Source organism: Populus trichocarpa, chromosome 12, assembly GCF_000002775.5.
Source record: "Populus trichocarpa isolate Nisqually-1 chromosome 12, P.trichocarpa_v4.1, whole genome shotgun sequence".
Taxonomy (NCBI): Eukaryota; Viridiplantae; Streptophyta; class Magnoliopsida; order Malpighiales; family Salicaceae; genus Populus; species Populus trichocarpa.
This window is the reverse complement of record NC_037296.2, coordinates 5718641-5740538: the sequence shown is the minus strand read 5'-3', so window position 1 is coordinate 5740538 and position 21898 is coordinate 5718641. Positions and strand designations below refer to the sequence as shown.

General features: G+C 34.2%; 1 protein-coding gene across 3 annotated transcripts; it reads left to right on the top strand.

Moving 5' to 3' along the window:
- The first annotated feature begins 6308 nt into the window (after positions 1–6308).
- LOC7490080 (G patch domain-containing protein TGH) lies at positions 6309–14342 on the top strand. Of its 3 annotated transcripts, none has more exons than XM_002318522.4 (16): positions 6309–6579; positions 6655–6745; positions 6816–6910; positions 7008–7111; positions 7587–7648; positions 7743–7817; positions 7967–8121; positions 8607–8682; positions 8785–8871; positions 9021–9098; positions 9667–9811; positions 10056–10548; positions 10768–11049; positions 11130–11258; positions 12165–12380; positions 13336–14342. In XM_002318522.4, the coding sequence occupies exons 1-16, from the start codon at positions 6445–6447 to the stop codon at positions 14008–14010; spliced, it is 2898 nt and encodes a 965-aa protein (XP_002318558.1). In that variant the 5' UTR covers positions 6309–6444; the 3' UTR covers positions 14011–14342. The 3 variants fall into 3 exon arrangements, with proteins under 3 accessions (XP_002318558.1, XP_024438149.1, XP_024438150.1); XM_024582381.2 differs by having other exon boundaries at positions 6432–6579; positions 6660–6745; XM_024582382.2 differs by lacking the exons at positions 6309–6579; positions 6655–6745; positions 6816–6910; positions 7008–7111 and adding an exon at positions 7129–7394.
- The last annotated feature ends 7556 nt before the right edge of the window (positions 14343–21898 follow it).

Sequence of the window (21898 nt, the reverse complement as noted above, 5' to 3'; positions counted from 1 at the left end):
AACAAGAAAGGTTCTACCCACAACAACAATGAACGCGATGTTCCTTCTCGCACCATTAAAGAAGAAATGGACCAGGGGTGACAAGTGTTTTCATCCAAGATGGCTAAGCTCAAATTTCCATGGTTCTCTGACGACGAACCAACTGAATGGTTCAACCACGTGGACCAATTCTTCGAGTTCCAAGGCACCACCGACGCACAAAAAGTTTTGTTAGCATCATTCCATCTCAAGGGTGAAGCCAATCAGTGATGGCAATGGTTATATTATGCATACAAGGAGGAAGGACGAGCAGTGACATGAGAAATTTTTGAAGAGGAATTGTAGGCTCAATTCGGACCCACAGAATGCAAGGATTTCGACGAGGCACTTTCTCGGGTTAGACAAGTGGGCTTTTTGCGAGATTATCAAAAAGAGTATGAGAGGTTTGGCAATCGAGTGCATGGGTGGACACAAAAGCACTGGTAGAAATATTTATGGGAGGTCTCAAGCCCATTATAGTCGAGGGCATCAGAATGTTTAAGCCACGATCATTAAAGGAAGTTATTAGTTTGGCGCACATGTGAGATAACTAGCTCCAATGACAACAAAAATTTACACAACCACCATTGATCAATCAATCTCAATTTACTTTACCCATTCTAACAAGATCCAATGCAGTATCCTCGGTGAAGCATTTGGCATGAGAAAAAAAAAAGCTCAAAGTTTGTGCTTTAATTGTGATGACAAATTTATTGTGGGTCATAAGTGCAAAAGGCCACAACTCTTGTTGCTTGAAAGGAGTACCAGCACCAGTAATATTAAATGTGAAAAGGTTATTGATGAACTATTAGAGGAGAACATACCTAAGCTCCAACATGAACCCGAGATCTTCTTGCATGCCTTGACTGGATGGTTGACTCCTAAGACCATGATTGTCACATCCAAAGTCGGGCAACATGAATTTGTGGTGCTTATTGATAATGAATCGACTAATGATTTTATTGGTGATAAAATGGCCAATTCACTTCATTTACACGTGGTTTCTACCAAACCATTTACTGTGCGAGTTACCAATTGGAATAAATTGCACTGCCAAGAGAGGTTTGAGCATGTGCACATCATGCTCCAGGGTATTTACTTTTCTTTTACCCTTTATTTGTCGTTTCTAACTAAATTGGATTTGGTATTTGGAGTATAATGGTTGGAACAATTAGGCTCAGTGGTTTGCAATTGGAAGACAATGATAATGGGGTTTATATGGGAGAATCAAGTGAGGACGCTATAAGGCACAAATGTCAATTATATTTAATCCACATCATTAAAAGTTGTAGCAAAAAAATCAAGGCAAGGGAACTCCATGTTTGCAATCTGTATTCGCTTGCTTGAGGAAGTGCCACAACAAGAAAATCACATGGACATGTAACAACTATTGGAAAATTATACTGACATTTTTCAGGAGCTTACAAAATTACCACCAACTAAAAAGGTTGAGCATTGTATACCTCTTAAAGAAGGGATTGAACTAGTCAATATCGACCCTACAGGTATGTCTATTTTCAAAAAGCTTAAATTGAAAAGCAAGTTCAAAACATGTTAAAATTAAGGTTTATTCGTCTAATTACCAGTCATTTTTCTTCACATGTTCTTTTAGTTAAAAAGAAAGATGTTACATGGCACTTTTGTGCTGATTATCAAACCCTTAATACTATTATAATAAAATATTGGTTTTCCATTCCTACAGTAAATGACATGTTAGATGAATTTTACGGGGCATCTTATTTTACAAAATTGGACTTAAGGGCTAGCTATCATCAGGTATGAGTGCACCTACTAGATATTCTTAAAACTAATTTTTGTACCCATAATGGTCATTATGAGTATTTAGTTATGTCTTTTGACCTTTGCAATACTCCTTTTACTTTTCAGGCAATTATGAAATCTATTTTTCATCCTTATCTTTGTAAATTTGTGTTAGTTTTTTTATGACATTTTAATCTATAGCCCCAATTAAACTATGCATCTTGAACATGTTTAGAAAGTTATTGAAATTTTAAGGCATCATCAGCTTTTTTTTGTCAAAATTAGCAAATGTGTCTTTGGTGAACAACAATTGCAATACATGGGTTACATATTGGTATTCAGGCGGTTTTAACTCAACAAAGTAGGCCTATTGCTTTCATGAGTCAGGCTTTGGGAACTTCTAAGTTGTCTTGGTCTATATACGCTAAGGAGATGTTATCTATCATTGAAGCCATACGAACTTGGTGTTCATACTTGCTGGGTCAAAAATTTTATATTCAAACAGATCAATGTAGCCTCAAGTACCTATTGGAGCAACACATGGTCACACCTGAACAACAAAAATAGGTGGCAAAATTATTGGGTTTTGAATATAAAATTATTGGGTTTTGTCAAAAATCATTAAGCCTTTTATTGGGGGTATAACGGTCTTTTTCAAATGGCCAAAAGTTATTTTCGAATTAAATAGGGACATGGAGGTCTTTTCACATTTTGTCAGCATAGTAAAATGACTTAATCATCCTTAAAAGTATTTTTTAAAAAACTTCCCTCAAGGAGATTTTTTTTGTTTTTTGGTTTTTCAAAGAACATTAAATTACTTATTTGCCCTTAAAAGAAAATTTTTTTGAACCAATATTCAGGTGCTTTTACGTCTTTTCATCATGATTTTGGTTTTTGCAATAAACAAGTGATTAAGGGCGTCTTAGTAATTGAATAAATATAAATATTATTAAAAAAGATGGTTGAGACATTCATTCCATGCGTCAACAAGTGGGTTGAGGCAACGTCATTTCTAAAACTATATTTTATTTAATTATATTATAATAAAGATAAACGCTTATAGAAAGTAACCAATTTTTATTATAAAAAAATAATACTAAATATGATGGGTTGTACTAAAAGAACGCTTGCTATTTTTTTTTTTTAAAAAAAAGACAACTATAATTTTAATAAAAAAACAAACTAAAATTTTAATGGCATTTTAAAAAATAATAACTCAAATATATTTTGAATAAATAAATAAAGTAACATATATAATATATATTTAGTTATTTAATTTCAAATAAAATAAACTTAAACTAAAAAAATAATGAAAAAGGACCATGTTACTAAAAATATAAAAACAAAAGTGTGGAGGAGGTCCGACAACTCACTCTCTCTTCTCACTAACTCAGGTTGTGAAACATAAAATTAAATGAAATTTTGCAAAAAAAAAAAATACAAAAATACTATAAATACATGGATTAAAAATGAAAAAAAAAATTACAGAGACCAGAAACATAAAAAATGTGTCTCGTTTTACTAGGGATGACACCCATAGCTCAGTTACCTTATAGAATGGCTTCATCTGAGTTAGTCTAGTTAAAAGTGCAATTACAAGAGTTGGTAGACAAGGGATTCATTCGCCTAAGTAATTCACCTTAGGGAACTCCGATATTACTTATGAAAAAGAAGGATGACGCCCTTACATTATGTATCAATTACCAATAATTGAATAGGGTAACTGTGAAGAATAGGTATCGTTTACCTCAATTAGATGATTTGTTTGATCAACTAAAGGGAGCGATAGTATTTTCTAAGATTGACCTGAGGTCTGGGTATCATCAACCAAGTATTAAGGAGTAGGATGTCCAGAAAACTGTGTTTAGGACTCGGTACAGTCATTATGAGTTCCTAGTAATGCTTTTTGGGCTGACAAATGCACTTGCAATGTTTATGGATCTAATGAACAAGGTATTTAAATTGTTTTTGGATAAGTTTGTAATAGTGTTTATAGATTATATTCTAATTTATTTAAGTTCACCTGAGAAACATGAGGTATATATAAGAAGAGTGCTGCAAGTGTTAAGGGGAAACCGGTTGTATGCCAAAATCAATAAGTGTGAGTTTTGGCTAAAAGAGATAGTTTTCTTAGGACATGTTATCTCAACAGAAGGAATTTTAGTAAGTCCAAGGAAAGTGAAAGCACTTTTAAAATGGGAAAGACTATAATTGTTTTTGAAATTCAAAGCTTTTTGGGCTTAACTGAGTGTTATCAAAGATTTATAGAAAGATTCTTTACTATTGTTTCCCTTCTCACTCGATTGATTTGGAAAAGAGTGGAATTTGAATGGATCGGGGAATGTGAAGTGAGTTTTTAGGAGTTAAAGAAAAGGCTTAAAACTGCCCCAATATTGACTCTTTCTTCAGCGACTAAGGGGTTTTTGGTATGTAGTGATGCATCAAGAAAGGGTTTGTGATGTGTGTTAATGCAGCATGAGAAAGTCATATCATATGCATCGAGACAATTAAAAACTTATGAGGTGAATTATCCTATGCATGATCTAGAACTAGTAGCAATAGTGTGTGCTTTAAGGGTCTAGAGGCATTATTTGTATGGCACTTTAGTATAAATTTTTACTGACCATAAAAGCTTGAGGTATCTAATATCACAAGAGGAATTGAAAATGTGACAAAGGTATTGGGTTGAATTGATAAAATATTATGATTGTGTAATTGAGTCTTATCTTGAAAAAGCAAATCGCACAAAGTGGGAAGATCACTTACCCTTAGTGTGTTTCATGTGTCATTACTTCAAAAGTCTATGGTAGATCCCTCACGGGTATTGCCATGAGTTTCAATGAAGATTGGAGAGGATTTAACAGTGGAAATGAAGCTGACAAGTATTGTGGATAAAACAAAAAGGAGTTAAGAAACAAGAAAGTTCTTTTGGTAAGGGTGTTGTGGAGGAACTCTCAAGTTGAGAAAAAAAACATGGGAGAGAGAAGATGAGATGAAAAGAAAACATCCAAGTTTATTTAATAACTTAGAAAAAATAAATAAATTTTGGGGATGAAATTTCTGTTAGGAGAGGAGAATGTAAAACCCCAAGCTTTTATTATATAGAGAAAAAGGCAAAGTAAATCATGGTTCGTTCGGAAGGCTTAAAATAATTTTAAAAAAACTAAAATTGTTAAGGAAAAAAAAGATATTAGGGTTGAACGTGAGAGATGCAAATTAGAAGGAGGGAATAAATGAATTTAAAAAAAGTAAGAGGTTAATAAAATAATAATAAATAAATAAAAAGGAAGAACCACCACTTTAAATAAAAGAAAAAAAGGGGAAGGGAGAGCTTTTTGTGACTAGGAAATTGAGAGAAACATAAAAAGAGATTGACATTAAAAGCATACATATACAAGAGTCAAGAAACAACAAGAAGAATAAGAGAGGGGTTAGGGTTTTTTGATTTCTTCTTTTTCTTGATGTTGTGAAAATTACTTCAATACTATTATATTTCAAATTATTGAAATTTGGACAGCTTGACACCTTATAAATTCTAGACAACTTGTATTTCAATATTTGTATATTTCAACAACTAAATTCTAGAGAGCTTTAACAAAACTTAAAGAATGATTAGCTTGATGAAATTTCATGAGATAATATTGAGTTCTCTTTCTTCTTTTTTATTTTGCAAATATTAGAACAAGAAAGAATGGAGAATGTCTTAAACTTTTGTTAAGTTTGAGCCTTGATCTTTTTTATTTCTTTTTTTTTTAGTTTAACGTGGGTGTCCGGGCCAGCTTGCGCGCACCTCGACTAATCCCACGAGCCCTGAAGTTAATGACCATGTAAGTCTCCAGTGGCCATCATAATTTTTTTTATTTCTACTCATTATAGAAGTTAGAGTTGCACTGATTTATTATAGAGATCTGTGACTTTGTAGAATATAGAAAACAATGTGAATAATGAGTGTATTGTTTTATAGTTTGTAAACATTAGAACATTAAACAAAGTTAATCACCTTCTCTCTTGGATTTTATTATGTTTGAAGTTTAATATATGAATATTATTCATTAAAAAAAAAATTAGCCAAATATATTTAACCCATTTAAATCTAAAAAAATTAAGTTTTAAATTTATAAAAAATCAAAAGTTAAATTAAATATAATTATTTATTAAAACTCAACAAAATATATCTATGAACATCCCTACTAGTAAAAGCTCGAGGAGACCAAGTACAATGATTTTACAAGTAGAATGCATTATTTTAAAACTCGGCCCGGCTGACTCAAGGCTGGAATCGGGCCGGGTTTGTGAAAAAATAAGGGTAGTTAAAAACTCGGCTGACTCGGTGATTCGGTTGACCCGACAAGACCAGATCAAAAACTCGATTGCAACCAGTTGACTATTTTTTTTAATTTTTTTTTTATCAAAATACCATTATTTTGATTTGTAAAACAAATTGAGGTTGACCTGGGACCCGGTCAAAACTCGTGACCTGGGCTTTGGGCCGGGTCGACCATCGGGCCGGGTTAAAAACATTGGTAGAACGACATGTTGCGTGTAAACGGAAACGAGTTGACGTTTGAGCGAACAGTCCAGTAGTCGTGTGCCGGTGGTATTTCCTCTCTCCCCCGACAAATCCCAGGAAAATTCACTCTCAAAAAACCTAACCTCAACCTAAGCATGGATATAGATGAAGATGATTTCGTCTTCTACGGTACACCGATAGAGCGTGAGGAAGAGCTCAACAGTCGCAAGAAAAAAGCCGTCGCTGAAGCTTCCGGCCATCTCCGTACGCTTCCTTCTTGGAAGCAAGAGGTCATTTTGTTTGTTTATTTTTAAGTATTTTTTTTAAATATAAATTTATTGATTTTAAAATTTAATTTAATTTAGGTTAGAGATGAAGAAGGAAGGAGAAGATTTCATGGAGCATTTACTGGTGGATTCTCAGCTGGTTATTACAATACAGCTGGTTCAAAAGAAGGTAAATCAGTGTTTTCTTGCTTTTTTTTTTATATAAAAAAAACATAATTTTATTTGTAATTTGTGTGTAGGATGGACTCCTCAGTCGTTCACGTCTTCTCGGAAAAATAGAGCTGAATTTAAACAGCAGAGCATGCTCAACTTCTTAGACGAAGATGAGAAAGAGGTAAGCCTGCACGCGTTTGTGTGCTATTTTTAATTTATTTCCTTAATGACTTTTTTTTATAATGATTATGAAAGCATAATTATTGTTTGCATTTTAGGAATTGGAAGGTCGATCTTTGGGGACGGCGTCCCAGTTTGATACGTTTGGGTTTACAGCTGCTGAAATTGCTCGCAAACAAGCCGAGAAGGAACAGCAGCAGAGGTTTCCTAAGTGCTTGTGATAGTTTTTATTTTTATTTTTTATTGGTGATTATTTATTGAAATAGATATTCAGTTTGTTTCTGCTATTAGTGCATATTGTGAATTCTGAGCACACATATTTTAGTCTCTTTTCATGCTAATAACTTCATCAAATGAATAGCATTTCAAGGATTTTTTTCCAAGCTTTGTGAATAGAACTGCAGTCTAATTTTGTGAAATTTGGAAAGTTTCCAACAGGTGGATTCATAGATTTCTTTTTCTACTTCTTCTGCAAATATAATTTGGTAGGTTTATTTAGTGAATGTTTGTTCCATTTTGTTGTTTTCATGTGTATTGTTGTAGTTACCTCATCTGATGATTTTACTTACGTGCGTGCACATACATGTGGACATTTCAACCATTTGGTACTTTTTTCTTCATTTTCAATTTCATGTGGACGGCAGTGTGAAATTCTCTTTCTGGATTGCCAATTACAGACCTTCTGCTGTTCCTGGACCTGCTCCTGATGAAATAGTTCTTCCAGCCACAGAGTCTATTGGTTAGTTTTAGCTCATCTTCAATCCTGTTTTCAGTAGAATTACTTCTGATTGCAAATCGAGTAATCCTGAATCCACCTTGCTGTTCTTGGTTAGGTGTAAAATTGCTTCTGAAGATGGGATGGAGACATGGTCACTCAATCAAGGATTCACACGCAAATTCACTTTACAGTATGCTCTCTGCACATCTTATTCCCTGTGTGACCTTGTCACTTAACAACTATGGGATGCTTTTAGTCAATTTGGCATCATTAATCATTAATGCTCAGTGCAGTAAGGTCTAATGTTTTGTATTTTTGCAACCTTTATATTTTACTTAGAGGCTCGTAGAGAAGCAAGAAAAGCTTTCCTAGCATTTTCATCTGATGATGCAAAATCACAGCCTGAAGACTCTGAGCCTGGTGAGGAAGACCACAAAAGCATTTTAGACCACCAGCCTATTGATGATGGTTTCCCCTCTTCTCAAAGCACACCTGTGAGGATTTCTCCTGTATTATCCTGTATTTTATTTTGGTTTTATTTTTTCTTTGTTTGACTTTGGATCCTTACAAATTGTTTCTTTGTTATTCCTTTAAGTTTGTGGACTCTGCTCTAAGGTTAAATCCTGAAAGGCGGTCAGTTGAGTGAAGGCTTTTAGCTTTTGAAATATATCATAGAATAAAATGAACTTATTTGTACTTTATCCTCCCTTTTCTCTTCTGTTACAATAAACTGCAAGTACCATCTCCCTTTCTAGGTGAAATTTTCACAGGAACCCCCCCCCCCCGGGTTGCCTGTTGTGTTGCCGTCTAAGCACCCTCACCTCATTGATAGCAGAAGAAATGAAAAAGAAATAAGAATCTGATTTTCTATATTCTAAGAGTGATCCTGGATTTATGTACCATAAGATAATTTGTTTATCTAAGCTGTTGTTAGAGTAGTCTTTCAAAGTTTTATAAAATGGCGTGTCTCGTCTTGTAGGTGTATATACTAAACCCAAAGGAGGACACACATGGTTTAGGGTATGATCCCTACAAGCATGCTCCTGAGTTCAGAGGTATCTGAACTAGACTAGTTTATATTTAATGATTTCATTTCTATGAATCCTGTTGTATTATAGGGGTTTTCTTTTCCTTTTTTGTTTCTCTATTATTTACAGAAAAGAAAAGAACACGTGTATCTGGAAAAAGAGGTTCTGGGAATAAACAAGCTTTATCTATCAAAGATAGTCTTTTTGGCTTGAAGTGTAAGAAATGTTTTTTGATGAACCACTTTTCATGTCCTTATTTGTAATTCTATTCCTTGCTTTGTGCCTCTGTTTTAACTATTTATTTTAGGTTTCCTTGCTCTGCTTATTTTGAAGGTTGATTTAAATAGTTACTTTTGGTCCATCAGCAGGAAGGGCTGCGCCTGGTTTTGGCATTGGAGCACTTGAAGATTATGATGCCGAAGATGAAGATGTATATGCCACTGGTTAGTATACATTATTTGATTCGAGTAATAGGATCTCCTTTGCTGTGTGCCTGTCATGTTAGTTGCTACGAGGATTAAACTACCTAGTGGTGGATTAGGGACTGATCTACACCTTCATTCTTTGGTTATTCATGTTTTGCTTTATTGTTTCTACTTCATCTTTTACAGTGCCACTGATAAGAAGTTTAGACTTTTTTGCTTTGTAAGAATTTCATTTCTTTTTTTATTTTTTTTTATGTTTGAAATATATCGGGGTCTATTTTTCTATTTCACCTTATTTGCTGATCAATTTAGCATTGGGGTATACATATAATACAGTGCAATTCTGGTGTTGTTTTATTTCCTACTAACTCCATAAATAGAAAGTTTGGAAGTTCCTTTTTCATTCATTCTTACAAGTTCACTTTTCCAATTATGCTTACCTGCATTCATGAGAGATTGGCTCTATTATCGTGCATAAATTCACCATTTCTTTATTCACTTGTTATTCATCTCATCAGATGTCAATTTCTATTTTAATTTTTTTTTGGTACAAAGGTTAGTTTTATTCACTCTACTTCTTGATCAGCTTATGACATTGAAGATACATATATCCAAGAAGATGAAGAGCCCTTGAGATCCAACACTGAAAATAAGCCAAAATTGGTTTGGAAAGAGCAGGGTGTTCTACCTGGCTTTAAAGTTGCATCGAATTCTGACTACCAGTTGGAGAGGTAATTGGGAAATCATGGGTTTATAAGGCATACAAATTTGTACATCTATTTCATATTATTTAGTGATTTTGAGGATAAGGAAAATCTGAACTTGAGTTAACTTTTGTTATCATAACCACCATCAAGTTAATTATCCTTACCATGTTGTAGTAGTATTACTGGAGAAAACAATGGACATCTCATGCACTGACTTTTCTATTTGGGTGTTCCCTTTTCTGTGTTTCAAAATTGAAATTTTCTTCAGATTTGATCCTCCAGTAATTCCAAAGGATTTTTTGCCGCACCATAAATTTCCCGGTCCTCTTGAATTTGACAAGAAGCCTGCCACTCTCTCCCCCCCTCCCCCGGAGGTTCCTCCTCCAGAGGATGATAACTCGAAAGTCTTAATTGAGGGGGTTGCAACTTTAGTTGCTCGATGTGGTAAATTATTTGAAGATCTTTCTAGAGAGAAGAATCAATCAAATCCTTTATTTAGTTTTCTTACTGGAGGAAATGGTCATGACTATTATTCAAGAAAGTTGTGGGAGGAGCAACAGAAACGTAATGGTCAAAAGAAGATCGCTTTGGATGGGAAATTATCTTCAAGTGTGGACAAGATGACTGTAGAGAGCCGTGGCAAAATTTTAGGGGAAATGCCTTTGGAAAGAAGCTCAAGAGATTTAAGTTCATCCATTGCATCTGTAAATGTCAATCTCCCGTTCAATCTTTCAGATACATTTACAAAGCCTGAATCTTCTGTAAGTGGTTTAATTTCTTCTGCATTTGCATTCCTTTTTTCAAATTCACACACTTTTTACAGTAATAAAGTTTCTTGCAAGCATAAATTGGTAAACTCTTATTTCTTTGGATCAATACTTTGCTTTGATGAAGTAGGCTATTTCTACAATTGAGTAGAGATTTTTTTTTTCCTTTTCCTCCTTTTGTTTTCATGTTTCTTAATTACTGTCCTTTTTAAGAGTGAGTTCCCAGAAGTAGCAAAACCATTCCAAGATGATCCTGGAAAGCAAGAAAGATTTGAGCAGTTTCTCAAGGAAAAATACCAAGGAGGGATTCGCTCGACAGCTTCTGCTGGAGCTAGCAATATGTCGGAAGCAGCTCGTGCACGCGAGAGATTAGATTTTGAGGCTGCAGCTGAGGCAATAGAAAAAGGGAAACTCAACAAGGAAAACAAACTTAGTCAGCAGCTCATGGCGTTTCCTGCCAGTGGAGGGATGCAATTCACTCTTGGTGGACTACAGGTGTATTTCAAGTGCAATAATTTTAGTATATGAGGTAACTGCTTTGGACAATTTGTCTAAACTAAAAGTTTCTGGAACAGCAAGGTAAAGATACTCCGGATGAAGATTTAGCAACTAAGAAAATTTACCCCAGAAGGGAAGAATTTCAATGGCGTCCTTCATCTGTCCTGTGCAAGCGCTTTGATCTAATTGACCCTTCTATGGGGAAGGTAATCTTACATGCTGGCTTTCTGGTGGGCAATTCATGTATTTAATCCTTAAATGTTAAAATGCAAATGCAAATTTGGATCTTCAATTTCATCGACTCAAATTTAGAAAAGAAATATCGTTAACATGCTTGTTTGTGTAGCACAATAAAGCAGGCCTCTTTGGATAACAGTCTTATGTTACCATTACATTCTCAACCATTTTCTTACATGTTCTGGATAAGTGCCTTGTTTAGTTCAATGATTAAAGGGTTGGGCTTGCAGCTAAGAATGTTGCGAGCGTGAGAGAAGTAACTTTTTGTGAAAATGCTGAAGTGGATCGTTGGATTCCCCTTTTGATGACCCTACTTTGATAGCATTGTAACTGAGTAATGAAATTTTTTTTCTTCTTGTTTTAGATATTATGATTTGTTTTAAGGGCTAGGAACATGATGTAATCAACTAAAATGCTGAAGGGGATTGTTCGATTTCCCTTTCCATGACACCCTACTTTGATGGCATTGTAATTGAGTAATGAGCAATTTTTTTTCCTTGTTTTAGATATTATGATTCGTTTGAAGGGCTAGGAACATGATATAAACAACTATAAATTTTTTTCAAAGTTCTCTTGTTCTTTGTTTATTGATTATCTTTTTTTTTTTGGCTGGAATTTTACCCTTTTTTGGTGGGTTGGCATAGTGTAGTTTGGGTGGTGAGAGCAATTTTAGCTTTCCATTCACTAGGTGCAAGTCATTTTCCTTTCTCTGCCTCGGCATTGGATCCTATTTATTAGCAAGCTTTTTTTTTCATGGTAGATCCATATTTAGTCCAAAATGCGTGGTTTGGTTATTGAAGCTGTCAGACTGGGGAATTTTTTTTTTTTTTCACAACTGTGCATTAACTGAGGAGGTATTGTATTTCTATTTACAGCCGCCGCCACCTCCACGGATGAGAAGCAAGATGGATTCTCTAATAGTTACATCAGATTTAAAAGCAATGAAAATGGAGGAAGCTTTTAGTGCAGATAGAAATCAACCTTTGGCTCTTCAATTTTCACCTCAAGAAGTAAGCAAAGATGTAGTTGATAGGGAAACTGAACCCGAGGTTCAAGTTGAAAATGTGGAGAGGCCAGTTGACCTCTATAAGGTATAGTTTTTCTGCTGAATTATACTTCCTTATGTCTGTTGACATGCTCAAGGTTTTGCATCAGGAATGGATACGTGCATGGTAGTCCTTTTTAGCTGTGTGGAGCACTTGTCACTGGGACTTGAAAATGGAATACATTTGCAATCCAAATTACTATTCACTGAACACTCTACAGCATGCATTTCTCTTCTCTGCTTGACTTGCAACTTTGACCTAAATATTTCAAATGTGCTAAAAATTATCATTTCATTTCTCTCTTCCCCAAGCATCTGCATCCAAGTGTATGGGAGTCGTTTTCCTTGTCTTCATAGGGCCTTCATTATGTCCCAGTTCCTTGCTTGTGCGCAAAGCATCTCATATAGCTCTTAATATTGTCTTCTATTTAAGCTCTGTATATTGATATTGTGTTCAATTTGCCCATCTCAACTTTACTCTATACATGCTGTATCTGTAGACCTGTTTTTCATCCTTAGATGTTCATCCATCTAATAAGAAAGCAGGATAAAAGCCTTCACTTTACCCTGTAACCCATAATTATTGACTGATTATCATAAATGAGTCAACCAAGATAAGAAAAAAAAATGTGTTTGAGCACTTTTCATAGTATTATGTTCATACTGTGAGCATAATATGCTGACAATCAGGAAAATGTGCCCCCATCATGTAGAGGTAATGTTAAAGATTTTAGTTCTTTCGTCAAAATAAACTTCTGGTCTTTTTTTCCTGCTCTTTGTTGAGTATATGCTTTCACAGAATACTTGAATTGGCATACATTGAACTTGCCAATTATTGTGATTGAGACCTGCATTTGTGTGGATACTTGTATTAATGTGCTTGCTCGTGTTTTCCTGACAATCTTACACCAGCAGCCAATTCAGATGTTCTTTCATTGACGAGCACGCTCAAGAGGATGTGCTGCACTTTTTTCTGGCAATAACGTTCATTTTTGGTGCAGGCTATTTTCTCTGATGATTCTGATGATGAGATGGAAGCCTCAAATTTCAACGCAAAGGAGGATCCAGAAAAGAAGATTGAGGTGGCTCACTCAACATTAAATCGCTTGATGGCTGGTGACTTTCTAGAATCACTGGGGAGAGAACTGGGATTAGAGGTCCCTCCTAATCCACCTTACTCAACAAATATTGCCAGGTCTTCTCATCAAAAAGAATCTGCAATTGCCAATGCTGGTAATGATAATATCCCGTCAGTTGAAGAAAAATCATTTTCCATTCCTATTGCCCACGGTGTTTCCCAAGAAGAAAGGGTGGCTAATGATGAAAAGACCGCTAAAAAGGGTGAGTCCCGAAAGGATGAACAGCCTAGGCCATCTGAAGACAAATCTGACAAAGTTTATTCAGGAAAGATAGCCCAAGAAGATAAGAAGAAAGCTAAATTGCCTCGTAGTGTCCATAGAAAAAGGAGCAGTACATCATCAGAAGATGAAAGGAGTAGGAAACGGTCTAGGCGACATCGGGACAGTACTAGTGACTCGTATAGTGATTCATCTAACGATCATCGAGACCGATACCGTTCTAAGTCAAAAGGAAGAAAGAAAAGGTCCTCTCGAGAAAAGAAAAGCAGCAAAAAATATTCTAAACAACATAAGCATGGAAGCAGGGACTCCCAGTAGATCTTGCTATGGTACTGAAAAAGAAAATTCGGAAGCCAAGAGAGAGGAGAAATTTGAGGGATTGAACAGTAAACTTCTTTTTCAGTACAATCAAATTAGAACAACCTGCTGGAAAAATCTGTGGTTTGATACTTTTGTAAAAGAATCACCTCCTAATAGGAAGTTCTTATTTCGTAGCCTTTTTGGGGTATCCCTCCCGTAGTACATTGGATGGGCTACCTCAGATGTGCCTCCATGCTTGTTCTGAGGCTTCATATAAAAAACCAGATCTTTTTGCTGGGAGGTATGATATGGGAGTTAATTTATTGCAAATTGCAATATTGAAGCTAAAATCCAAGCAGACATCTTTTCGATGCTTACAACGTGCTTAACAGCTTGCCAATAGATATTCTTTGCTGCAAGAATGAATTGAATCAGGACGCACAACTTCTGCGTAGATACTGTTCTGAAGTTTGATGATCCAAAGAATCATTTTGATGCTTTTAATGCTTTGGGTGCGGCCTACCATGCGGTCGGCCACATTCCCAAACAGGTTAAGCCCATGTCTTGTATGTATTAGCACTGCTGTATGGTCAGCCTACTGAGGATTTGCCATGTCATGTAGAATGATGTGTCTCAGTGTCACAGTCAATTAAAGGACATGTTTTTAATTATGCTTTGTTTTTAACTGCTTTGTGCATTGTCACCAAGTATATTCTGCGTGTGGGTGTGTATTTTTTGGATAAAGATTAAAGGGAAGAAATTGTACAGAGAACGAGTGGCACACCTTAACAAGTACAAAAGTTTGTTATCTTGGTTTATCGGATCAAAACTAATAAGGAAAAGATGCAAAAATTAAGAAGCAAAAGATTTTTTTTAAAAAAAAAAACTGAAAAAATACAAAGCAAACTTTGAAGTCAAACAACCAGCTTCTAGAAATTTCTTGATTGGTTTACTAGCTGATTACATATCAATCAAAATCAACAAGAGCAATAGTATTTTAGAACTCTAGAATGCACTAAAAGTAGTTAGGATGTGAAATCTTTGTTCGAGCTCTACCAAATGGGACTGGATCAAATAAAAAATGTTCTTGCAAATATCTTGATGAGATTGGTAAATATGATGAAAAACTCGGTTATTTCTTTCATATCATATGAAGTAAACCGAGGCTAAGAATTAAGCAAGTAAATACGTAAATTTCTTTTTCTTTTTCAAGTGCGTGTATGCTTACTGAAGTAGCTGACATCATATCAAAGAAGACCAACATATAAGGATCATTCTCGTGATAGCACCCTAAATTATAGCGGAGAAAAGGTACTAAAAGAATAAATATTCATGTGTTTCAACCCGCGATCTACAAAGGATACATATTGAAGAAAGAATGATCCGAAAAACATATATACAGTGTCTATGATATTAAGACGACTCATAGAGGCAAGCCACAAGATAAAAAAGTGTCTTGGGTTGAATCCTAGAAATCAAGAAGATGATACATAAAGTCTGTGAATCTAGAATCTCTAAAAACCTTCCATGTCGAGTCAATGAAGAACCTCCCCGGTGAGTGAGAAGATTGTGGGTGCATATTCTATGTGTTGATTTAGGCAGATTCTGTTTACCCTTACTCACCTAGGAGGTGCCCCAACCTCCTGGTCCATAGGTTGCCTACTTTCTGTTCAAGTCTATGGTTCACATGATAGCAGTTAATATATTTGCAAGCTTGTATCCTTTTTGGAATCGATTAGCAGGTTTCCGTCTGATTGTGTTGTCCTATCCCTTCTTCTTGCATCCATTACATTTGTAGAGGCAGAAGCCAATGCGTTGCAATTTTTCATCTAACATGAAGCGTTCATTCATAGACGATTCAAGGACAGATTCTCTCAAAGCAAAAAGCGTGACAGAACAAGGTTCTCAAGAACCCTTATGGTCAAGATGGCTAAGGGGTGACAATTAATTAATGGCTATTTCGAGCTCCTGGACATGAAGAAACCTCGTACAAAAAGGTTTAACACGTTGATTCTAGATGCAAGGAGGAAAGGGCTACTCATTTGGAGTTGCTTCTTAGCCTTGGAGGGAATTAAACTGGGCACCGGCCATTGGTGGGGTGGATGGGATCTTATCCATTTGGTGACAGCCTCCCTCACAGGTCAAGAAAGCAACGAATTGCAGGTCTCCTTTACGAGCAAAATATCTTGAAATTTAGAAAATTGAACGATGGGTTACATTCCACAGAGTGGCCATGCAACAACCTCATGGGTGCTTTTCAATCTGTGTTATAAAGTGGGCATGACTTTGTACAAAGTAGGAGTCAGGTGAGGTCCATAGCCGACAAGGACCTTACTCCCCCAGAATTGAAATACAAGTAGCAACCTATCAAAATAACGTGTCCAGTGGTAGTTGGGCAATTGAAACTGACATCTTGTCTTGGCTTGGCTTGGCCTGGTCGATACCAAACTGTTATGGTTGGTGTTTCGTGTCATGTATATCTCGAGTGTTAATGAATCCACCGGTGCCAGCCAATTCCAAATGCCATGAACAGGGAGGATGTTCTTGGCTTTCAGAAATATTCTCTCCTCGAGAACATCCACTTTGGAGTGGTTACATGAAGAAAAAAGTGTGAATTTGTGAACGTTAAAGGTTTGTGCCAGTGATTCTTCGGGGAAGAAGAAAAGGGTTTTTTTTTTTTTTTGACAGTGGGACCGATTCTTAAAGGGGATCGATGTGGTCCAAGGAGGGAATAATTTTGAGTTTCATTTTCAATTATGCGGTCGCCGGCGTCTGGCGCAATGCACAGAAAAAGACTGAACTTTGAAACCAGTCCTATGAGCTGAATCTATTAATTAAAGTATTGAATCTGTGACTTGGAAAATTGGAAATTATTAGGAAGCTAAAGCACATGAAACGATAAGTAATCTTTGTTTCTTTATGCTGGTTCGGAGGTTTTGCAATTCTATTTTATTGTAATATTCAAACAATTGTTTGAGATGTATATCCATTCAATAAAAAACACAACTGTATTTAATGCATATCTCAAATATATTCGAACCGCTTACTCGAGACTTTAATTAGGCATTTTAGCATCTACAAATACGAATATAAGGTTACTAGGTAATTCCCGTGTTACGCTATAAGTCGAATTAGAATTTTTTAAATATATAAAATAATGCTCAGATCATAAAAAAACTATCTGACATCATCATTAAACCAGGTCTGGTAAGTAAAGCTTGAAAAAAACTTTCTATCTAAATTTTTTTTATTTAATTATATGTTGAACAAACACTTAATAAGTTAAATTGCTTGCGTCAGACATGCCCCATTATTTGTTTACATTTTAGTTGTCTGGAGAGAGAGAAAAAATATACAAATAATCGATCACCGGTAGCAATCCGACCATTATTTGTCTACAAGCGTCACATCATGTATAAGAGGGCACAGCTACGCATCCAGTTATACGATGGATAATCAGATGTTACCACCGAGAAGCGTCATATGCGTCTCTTTAATTGTGCGGGTGTCGTCTACTCGTTGGGGTGTGAGGAACACAATCCCGCAACTTTTCAATTAAAAAATAACAAATATCGTGAAAGTACTAAAATGTCCCTATGGTCCTTTTAATTACACAAAATACACATGTAAAAATACCAAGATACCCTCTAAAGCAAAGTTTTTTTTTTTTTTTGTCTTTTCTGATGATAAAAATGTTATTTGACTGTATTTGAAAATTAAAAAAACATGAATACCCCTATTAAAAAAAACTAAAAAAACATTTATCCATTCGTTAAGAGATGAGAAATTAAAAATAAAAATACTATTGGTAGATCATTTGACTTTTGTTATAAATATACATAAAAATATCGTTACCATCGGAGCCGGTGCCATGGGGTACTTTGGCATAAAAAATAGCAAAGTCCATAATGGATTTAATAAGACAATAATAACTAACATTACGGGAGAGTTAATGGGTTTACGTAATCCTCCCATCCTAGAAAGTCATGTCTCATGGCTTTCCGATTATTCAACATCAGACCGTCAAAAAACACAACTGCGTGAAGAGGTCTAAATGGTAAGAATTCAAGGGCTTTTTTTTGCATCCATAAATGTATATATTAATTATAATGCAAATTACCCTCTCCCATCCAAGAAATAATACTTTTTCATTATATAATTTCCTCTTAAATTGTTTTCCTTTTTTTTTTTTGCAATTAAAAAACACCACTTGTACACTAATTTCGCCTTTTTTAAACAATTAATTTTGCAAAAGATTAATCTCGAACATCACCTTTTCATTTGAATTCCGAACTAAGACGAGGGAAATTTATTCAAGCAAAAAGCATAACCACAAGTCCCTCTCGAGAATCATAACTACAGGTCCCTCTCGAGAATGGACTTACCGAAACTTCCTCCCTCGAACTAATGGCGGTGGCCCCGATTCTAGGCTAGATATTTGCGAAAACTCATGTGCCAAATATTAACAAAAGATTTGTGGTGGAGATTTAACACCTCAAATCTTTTTATTTTCATTCATATCCTTCTTCTTTTATGTTTTTTTATTAGGCCATTCCTTTTTCATTTCCATTTTTTTTTTACCGAGTCATTTTTTTGCTTCTTATTTAATAATTATAGTTTGATTTTGTAAAATTAACATGGAATGATGTATAAGTTATCAATAGTGAATCACCACAACTTTTTTTTTCTTTCATTCACATCATTTTTTTTTTGTTTGGATCATTTTTTTTTCAATTTGCATACATTTTTTTGTTTTATCAAGTCTTTACTTTTCATTTAATAATTGCAGTTTAGCTTCCTAAAATTAACTATTGATAAACCATAAATAAATAAATATTAAAAAAAATTGAAATGCAACATAGAAAAAAGATAAAATTCACTGTGGCTTTGCAATAGTTACCCACACGTGTTTTCTTTTTCTCATTTTCTTTTCTGTCACATGATTTTTTTTATTTTTTATTTAATCATTTCACATTAAGTTAAGTTAACTTGGAATTGAGTTTGATTTTTTATTTTGGTTAACTTTATATGAGGCTTTCACGATGTTAAAAATAAATTTTAACCTTGAGTTAATGCTCGATATGAAATAAAACTCAATTTATTGATTCAAACCAATTAAATATTTAGAGATCTAATTTCAAACTGAAATGACTATTCAACCTTTTTTTCCTAAGAAATAACATCTTTATCTTAGCTTTCCGATTCAATCTTTGATTGGAATCAACAAATTTGTTATAATTTATTAGAATATATAATTCTCGATTTATATTATTGAATGCACATGTGAATTTTTTGAGTTCGTAGTTAAGAAATTATCTTGATAATTAAAAATCATTAACAACAAATACTGTAAAGTACCCTTGGCCCAAAGTTTTAAACCAGTGCTAAATAAGGTAGCTCTCAACCAAAAAATAATAAAATTAAAAGAATTTTTTTTGTGTGTTTAGCAATGAAATTTTTTGATAAATTGGTGTAAAACCCTAAATGAATTGAATTTGCACGTGAAAGTATCGACAATCAACAGGAACTTGTGCTTAACAACAAAAATTTTAACTAAAAAATAATAAAAAATTTAGATAGATTTTATTATAACTACTGGTGAAGATTCTCATGTGAGTTAGAATAAATATATTTAAACGAATTTAAGTGAAATACATAACTAAGATAATATTTTCTTGAAAATAATGCGAAGAGAGTTATATTTATCGTATAACAAATCCTTTGTTTAGATATTTGAAATCAATGTATATTTTATAATTTTTAACAATATCCTTCGAGAACTTAGATGTCAACTCAAATTTTTATATTTTCTTTAATTGCAAAGATTCTTTTATATTGAGTACAACAAACTAACAACTATAACATTTCTGGTCAAAGAGTATTTTTAAATCAAATTTAATACATCAATCTTTTTTTTCTTCTCAAATCCAAATTTGAAAAAAAATCCGTCGGCATCCATGTTATATTCTTCGAAAATGAAATTTTAATGCATGATTATTTATGGTTTTTATTTTTAAATGATAGAATAAAAAATATATACACTCACGAACCAAAAATGAAGGCTTCAAAGCTCGTGAAACGATAAGATGTTCATTACCAAGAAATGATAAAAAGGAGTCCTAGTCAAATTTTGCATGCATTTATGATCTGCGCGTTAAGATCCCAACTAGGTCATATCCTTGCAGCAGCTAAGTTCTGGGCAACGACTTATGAACAGGGAGAATCTACCATGAAAGTCAAGGAGATTTTATATTGGGAAAACAACATGAAGATGCTCTCATTCACTCGAACATTTCCAAGGAAATTTCTTGGGATTATTTCGCCTAAGTTTTGGTCAGCTAGGAAGGTGAGGTTTTCTTTCATTACCTAAGCCGTGATGTGAACTCAAAACTTCGTGGACGTAGGCAGAGAGATTAGTTTTGGTTCCACGAGAACACAAATTGTTAATTGAGTTTGACATTGTCAATCTCAGTGAGCAAGTGCCCACCTTAAACGTCGAAGTGGTCAAACGCCTGCTGAAGACGCAGCTGTTGCTCGAGAGAATCCATGAAGATGAGCCATGGAACACCAAACTAAAATACATCATTTTTATCTCTTCTTGAATTTGTGTATTTGTATGTGGTCTATTTCTTGACGCAGATAGAATCACGAGTAAATATTTATAATTTTATTATTGAGTATTTATTTTTAAATAATATATATTTGTAAGAGGAATATAACTCTTTAAATAAACTTAAAATCTAATCCAACAAGATCACTTTTTTCACAATCCACTAGGCTTCTCACCTTCACCAACTAACAAGTTAACTTTTTTGTTATGTCTTTGCATGTATTGTATTATAGATTCTTCAACAACTCCTTTTAATTATACAATTTGTCTCTTTCTAATATCATCAACTTTTGATCATTTCTCTCTTGATGGGAGCCTCCTCGATCATTCTTATCTGAACATATTATGCTCTGCGATCTTTTCCAGTCATGATTATTTCGAAACACACATCAAACAAAATAATTTAAGATTGCTGAACACAAAAAGTAATAACCTGGGGTCATTGATCTTCGTGGACAAAAACATAAACAAGAAGTCAACAAACTAAAAAGACAGAATTGAAATCAAATAGGGTTGTCCCACGTGCCCCTAATTCATAATTGTATTATTAAATATTTCTCTCTAAGTAGTCTATCTCTTTAAAAAAATTTACAACTCCTTAAATAAACCTAAAAACTTACCTAAACCAATAAAGAAACATAAAAATAAGAAAAAATTAATAAAAGTCCAAAAGAAACTAGAAAAATATATCTTAAATAAAGTTGGAAAGATAACAAGAGTTATAATCCATATATATATAAAACATTTCAAATCAACAAGAAAAATATAACAAATACTTAAAAGTAACTTATGGACTGTATTTAAAAATCTTCCGAAACTTTGATGTGTATAGAATTTGAACTTTAAAGGAAATAAGAACTCTAAAATCTTCAATTAAAACTCAATCCAACAACCATAGTGAGAGTATATTCATTAATATAAAACTAAGTATTAAGAAAAAAAATCCCATGCATCACCACCTACCCTTTAAATTCTTTTCTTAGCTTATTATATCTTTCTTAATTAAACAACCTTTAATTTTAATTCATACCGCCGCACTAAATGCCGAACGGTAGAATTCATAAATACTGAAATTATATCGAAATTACAACATCAACATTGAAAAGTTATGAAATTATTATACGGTCCTTTTAACTTAATTTACCGTTAACAGGAGATCCTAGCAGCAAACAGAGAACTTGAACGTAAACGTGTCTATTTCTGTTTGGTCTTTGTTAGTTGCCGAAATAAAGTCAATCTTTTGTTCCAGTGCCAGCCAGCCAGCCAGCCTACTGGTTTTTTATATTCCTATTTTAT